Here is a 6,000-nt window from a genome sequence, read left to right as displayed (position 1 = left end):
TTCCCCCTTTCCGTCCCAGCACCATCACCATCAGGGGCTGGAAAGGGCTGCTCTCGGACGGCGCAAGAAGAGTAAACGCGGCAGGAGAGGGAGGCTGGAACTTCACAACTCCACACTTGCCATAGCGAGCGAGAGGAAGACAGAAAGGGACAGGGGGAAGGGGCGGAGAGGCCAGGAGAGGAGAGAGAGGAGAAGTGAAGAGAGAGGAAGAGAGAGAGAGACCCCTGCTGATCCTGAGCCAGAGGGCGGGTGGAGGGAGGGGAAGGAGTCGCCCGAGCTGTCCGGGAGCTGCGGCAGCGGCACCGGCCGCAGCGGTAGCAGCAGCCCCGCGGCTGCCTCCGCTGCCCGCCGGGAGCTCAGCCGCACACGGGTCCGCGCCCCGGGCAGCTGCGCCCTCGCTGCGGCCACCACCGCCTCCGCACTTGCAGAGCCGAGCCAGGGCACCCACACGCCGTCTTCTTCACCTGGTCTCGGAGCCCCGATCTCCTCCTTGCGGCTCGGGGGCAGTTCCGGAGCTGCAAGACAGGACCGGGCTTGTGGTCCTGACGGACAGCCTGGGAGGAGGCGGAGGAGCGCACGGCAAGCGGGTAGGTGAGCGGGCGCCCCGGTCGCCCCCTTCCTTCTTTCCGCCGGAGTTGAATCTCTGCTGCCCGTGTCCAGGTGCTGGGCTTCCGGACGGACACGGACCCCCTATTCCCGCCCGCGGCCGCCTTGTCATGCTGCCCAAAGTGGAGACGGAAGCCCTGGGACTGGCTCGATCGCATGGGGAACAGGGACAGATGCCGGAAAACATGCAAGGTAAGGAGGCTCCACGCAGCGCTCCGGCTCCCGGCGCTTCCCCTCCCCCGGGCTCGCCTTGTGGGCTTCAACCTCCCTCCAGGCGCATGGCCCATCTGGGTGCTCGGTGGACTGCTGGGCGGCGCGCAGACGTCAGGCCCCCTCCCCAGATGCGGGCATAAAAGTTTATGGCTTTTGAACAATGCGGAGCGGAGGTTTTCCAAGCAATGCCTAATTAGCCGCTTCTAATAATAAGAAAAAGAGAGGCTTCGAACTCTGGCAACCGGAGATGGGCAGCTTCAGGCTAAAGGTACTTTGGAATAATGAGATCATGCTAAGAAATGGAATGTCAGGTTCTCGGTCCTTGGAATCGGTGGAAACTTTAACCAATGCTTTTGTGCGGAGGGAGAGCACCCTGCCTAGGACAGTCAACTAAAGAAAGAGAAGGGAAGGGGACCCCCAGGAGGCTTGTTTTAGAATGGACCTGGCCACTCCCAAAAAGCCCGAGTGGACACCGGTGCGAATTGGGGCAACTTTAAAATTACAGGCAGAGCTGAAAGGAACCAAAGTCCCCTTCACGGGGATTGCCCACTGACTTGGAGGTGGGGCACAGCGGTTAGCTTAATGCCCCTTCTTCAATCCAAGAGCTGGGATATGGAAATCCCATTTGCTTTGCAGCTCTTGATTGCTAACAAGAAAACAAATAAATCCCTCTGGCTGCATTTTCACTCCAATCCAAAATAGGAACTCCTGTCTGGCTTGTATTAAGCCATTCAAAAGTTTATCGCAGTTGCCCTGGGCCAGGGAGGGAACAATGCTAGGAAAAGTCACCGGCGCTCTTCCATCCTCGCCCCTTCCAGCACGCAGGATGTGCGGGCAGGCGGGCCTGTGATCCCGGAACGCTTCCTGCCATCCCCTTGCGCGAACTTGAAAGGGCCGGGAGGTGTTGAGAGCAGAGTTCAGGGCTGGTGCACGCGGCGGTGCCGGGTAGGCGGCGCGTTTCGGGCGCTTGGGCCTGGGGGCCTGACGTCGCCCTGGCAAAGGGAATGATGGGAGGGGGCGCGTCGTGATCCCCGGGTCTCTCTAAACACCGTAGAGAGTCGTGGAAGTCTCCGTGGGCTGAGCCCAGGAAACTAACTTCTGTGTCTCCCGGCAGGCTCCTGGGGGAAGCCGGTTGGCCCAAAGAGGCTTTCCTGCTTGAAATCTTGGTCCGCAAGGTGGGAGCGCGGGGAAGTGGCGCGAGGAAGCCGGGCCGGGGTCCCTCCGCCACGCGCCCTGGAGAGGGTCTAATCCTTTGGGTGGCTGGGTGCGGTCGGAACGGAAATTTTCTGCTTCTCGTTCCGGCGCGGACTCTGGAAAAGCAGCTCAGGGAGACACTAGAGCAAGAAGTAGGGGAGGCAGAAATAAGTTTATTTGAGGGGGTAGGGAGGATACAATCGTAACATTTTCTTTGTGAAGTTCAAAACGGGCGCTCTTGACCCGACCTGCGCCTCAGAGCAGAGCCTTAGCTTTTCCCAGTGACCAGGGCGGAGGAGGAGTCGCCGGCCGCTCTCAGCCCCGGGTTCCAACACAGCGCATGGAGAGCTTGGACACACCTTCCTCCTGGACTAGCGGCCTCCCCGTAGGGAGGCGGCCCCGGGGAGTGGGACCCCATTCCTAACCCTCACAGCCTGACTGTGGCCTGGGGACGCGTCCGTGGTCCTACCGGTGGGCGCGCATCCTAGAAAGAGAGCTGGATACTGGGTCCCGCGACAGCGCGCAGCGTCCTACTTAAGGGGAACTTCTCTGCGCGCCGCTCTGCGGTTCTCGTTTTCCAATGCCCCGCCGCCTCTTCTCTTTTCTCAAGACCAAGACTAGGGAAAGCGCGGGTACTTCTTTGCCTCGACGGATTTAGTTCTCCAAATGCCCAACTTGGCTACACGAGGGCACTTGGAAACCCTGAAAGATATCCCTGCCTCGCACAGAGGCATGTTTCCCCTCTCGGCCTCTGTTTTTGGATTTTCCAAGAGGGTTCCCATCCCTAGCCCCGACCTTTCTAATGCCGGATCGCCGGGGTGTGCGTTGAGCCCCTCTGTTAGCAGTTGCCTCTCTAGGCCGCTTAGGTGCGAAGTCAGAGTTCATTTTGTTGGGGGTCAGGAGAAGTAGAAAAGAACACCCTTGGTAAAGCCCACTTATTTTCCATCCCTAAAACACGCCTCTAGGCAATAGTCAAACTTTACAGGAAAAAAGGGGCTATAGGCAAACTTCTTGTACCCAGTCTTCCTCAAATCTCCAGGTTTCCAAACCCGAGAGCTGGCCTCTTAGGGCGGGACCCCAGGTTGGCACCGCCGGGAGAACTGCGCTCAGCATCCCTTTATTTCTATTTCGCTGAGCCCAGGCGCCTGCCTCTGCTGGCACCTTTTTCCCCGTATTCCCCCAAACTCTAAGTCTCCCCGGTGTAAGCCCCAGCCCTGGGCTCTGTGTCTCGGGAGATGCTTCAACTTGGCTGCTCGGCGTTCTGCTCTCAGTCGCCAGGTACTGCAAGTGACCCCCCCAACCCCCGACGGCTCTTTCCGGAGGCTATGAGAATCCGTAGGGGGGAAAATTTTTTAAAAAGAACTAGTCATTGGCAAAAAAAGAAACAAAAAACCTAGTCATTTGGAGCCCTAGTGGCACAGTGGTTAAGAGTTTGGCTGCTAACCAAAAGGTCGGCAGTTCGAACCCACCAAGCCACTCCTTGGAAACCCTATGGAATTTATACTTTGTCCTATAGGGTCGCTATGAGTCAGAATCGACTCCACCGCAACCGGTTAGTCTTTGGCAAGGAGGCCCCTGTGGTGATGAAATGACGGGGCACTTTAGCGTTGGGGTGGGGGTTCTTTCTTTCCTTTTTGGTAAACAAATCAGAGGAAACTTCTGCCCGGCCGTCCGTTCCCTATCCCCCGCGCCCCGCCCCCTGCAAATGCCACTGATTAACTTAAAACAAACTCGGCTTGTTTGTGCGCCGTAGTGCAGCCGAAGGTTGAGCAAGAGGCGGGAACCGGGTGCGCCCCCGGGCTTTACAAGAGGGTGCTCGGTAGGGGTGCAGGCGTGGGCCGAGCTGAGCGGACCCGTCCCTCACCCTCCGCGGCCGCTGCGCCCATCGCCCCGCGCCCGGCGCTAGGGGACTTGGCCCCGCGTGGACGCGGAGCCTCAGGGAGGGACCGGATCAGGTAATTCCCAGGGTCTCCTGACCACTGACCTCCTGGTCATAGTTTATCCTTCTTTTAGCTGCGAAGACGTCTGTACCCGGCTACGTCCAGAGAAAGTCGGTTACTGGATCCCTGCCGTGAGCCGTGCGTCGCCGCGGCCTGATTTCTGTTTAACTTCAACGAGGCGATCTCAAGGTGTTTATATTTTGCAGTGATGATCGGAAACATGTGAAGTTCATTGCAGGGCTTGAGTACTTCGCGACGAAACCAAACTCTAGTGTGTGTCTTTTTCTCTTTTATTTCGCCCGGGCGTCCTCCCTTTTCTTTTTCCTTTTCATTTTCACAGATTTTCAAATGTGAGGAGATGGAAGTATCCAGAACAGGAGTCCTGTCAATACGGAACCCAGTGTTCCGATTAATCCAACAGATCTGAACGTTGGGATCCGCGGGCTGTTGTTTAAGTGGGGCTGCTGCTCAGAAGCAGGTTTCTGGAGCTTCAATTTCTTTGCCGAACAGTGAACATTGTTTGCAGTCGGTGTTGCTGTCCTTATAAACGAGGTGTACTTGCAACGAACTTACTTCAAGTTTGGTGGGGAGGGGGGAGATGTGTGTGCATGTTTTTCTTCCTCAGGCAAAGGTGACATTTTGGAACTTTACAGCGGTTTAAAAGAACATTTAAGTTGTTACTTTATGCAATTCACGTTTCTATTCTGATTTGTTGCTTTGCAGAGTTGTGAAACTTGTGTTCAACAGTGGTCAGTTTAAAATATTAACAAAAGAAGTTGGAATTATTTTTAAATTAAAAAAATATGTGAAGTGCATGCTCACTGATGCCAAAAGATGTTTTACTTTCACTGTGTAAAAATAGTTCTCTTCAGTACCACCCGGGTAAAAATTACTTTTTATTTCATATTTTACCTGGTGATATTTGCCCACCAATCACCGAAAAATGCTTTTCATTGTAGGATTAAAACCTATGTAGTAGATTAATTGGGTGTGTGTATACACTTCTTGTTTCAGTGTCTCAGTTTAAAATGGTGAATTACTCCTATGATGAAGATCTTGAAGAACTCTGTCCCGTGTGTGGAGATAAAGTATCTGGGTACCATTATGGGCTTCTCACCTGTGAAAGTTGCAAGGTTTGCTTACATGTTGCTACCTGAAAAATATAATGTCCAAAGCCAAAATAAACTATTAGGTTGCTTTTTTCCAGGCTAATTTTAGGCTGTCTTTTAAAGGCTCAATTAAAAAATGAGATGGGAGAGAGTTAGTCTTAGGGAGATGATTGGTAGAAATATGTGTCTGATTTAGTTCAAAAGGCAAAGACATTTATGCTGTTTAGAAAACTTTGCCAGTCTCATGGCTTTAAAATATTTTCTTGTAGTAAAGTGATGTAGCTGTAGAAAAGCTTCCCTGTCTAACAGTCCTAAATATTGATTTTGCTTGACTTATATGTATTTAAAGCATCGTTGTTCTTGAGAGGGAACATGACAAAGTATTTCCCAGATAGATTTTAACTTCACAGTATCCTGTGCTGCAAATCTGAACACTTTTTATCCGCAGACAGAAAAGTCTAAATTCCAGCTGCGTGATTTCACCCTCATTTATTCCAAACAGAAGTTTAAGATTTTTTTTTGAAATTTATATCACAAAGGACAAGAAACCAGATCTTAGTTCATAATACAGTGATATTCCTAAATGTGTGATCTATTTTAAATGGAAGGATGTGTAGTATGTAAAATGTACTGTATTACCACTAATCATATCAATTATACTGTGTGAATTTATCTCAGGCCTCTATATTCCCAGTAAATATAATACTGGCTATTTTTAATTTTTTTTCAAGTAGAAAACTCAGTACAATTACTTAAACCACTGCCAGGAAAATCCCATCATTCTGGGTAACAAAATTCTCTCTGTTTATGGCTCGTGGGATAAACATAAAGAACACCATTCTGGTAAAGCTATTATTATATTATGAAGCTACAAATTCTTTTTTTTTTTTCGATTAGTTATTTTGAGTGAACTATAAGTATAGAAAGTATGTACTCTC

General features: G+C 51.8%; 1 protein-coding gene across 1 annotated transcript in view; it reads left to right on the top strand.

The window, feature by feature from the left end:
* Positions 1 to 450: 450 nt before the first annotated feature.
* NR5A2 (nuclear receptor subfamily 5 group A member 2) overlaps positions 451 to 6,000 on the top strand; it is a 149,831-nt gene continuing 144,281 nt past the window's right edge. The window contains exons 1-2 of the mRNA XM_010590191.3: positions 451 to 798; positions 4,968 to 5,086. Coding sequence (XP_010588493.1) covers positions 717 to 798; positions 4,968 to 5,086 — 201 coding nt within the window. The 5' untranslated portion in view covers positions 451 to 716. The remainder of the gene's footprint in view (positions 799 to 4,967; positions 5,087 to 6,000) is intronic.

Source organism: Loxodonta africana, chromosome 20 (genome assembly GCF_030014295.1).
Source record: "Loxodonta africana isolate mLoxAfr1 chromosome 20, mLoxAfr1.hap2, whole genome shotgun sequence".
NCBI classification, from domain to species: domain Eukaryota; kingdom Metazoa; phylum Chordata; class Mammalia; order Proboscidea; family Elephantidae; genus Loxodonta; species Loxodonta africana.
This window is presented reverse-complemented; position numbering and strand designations above follow the sequence as displayed.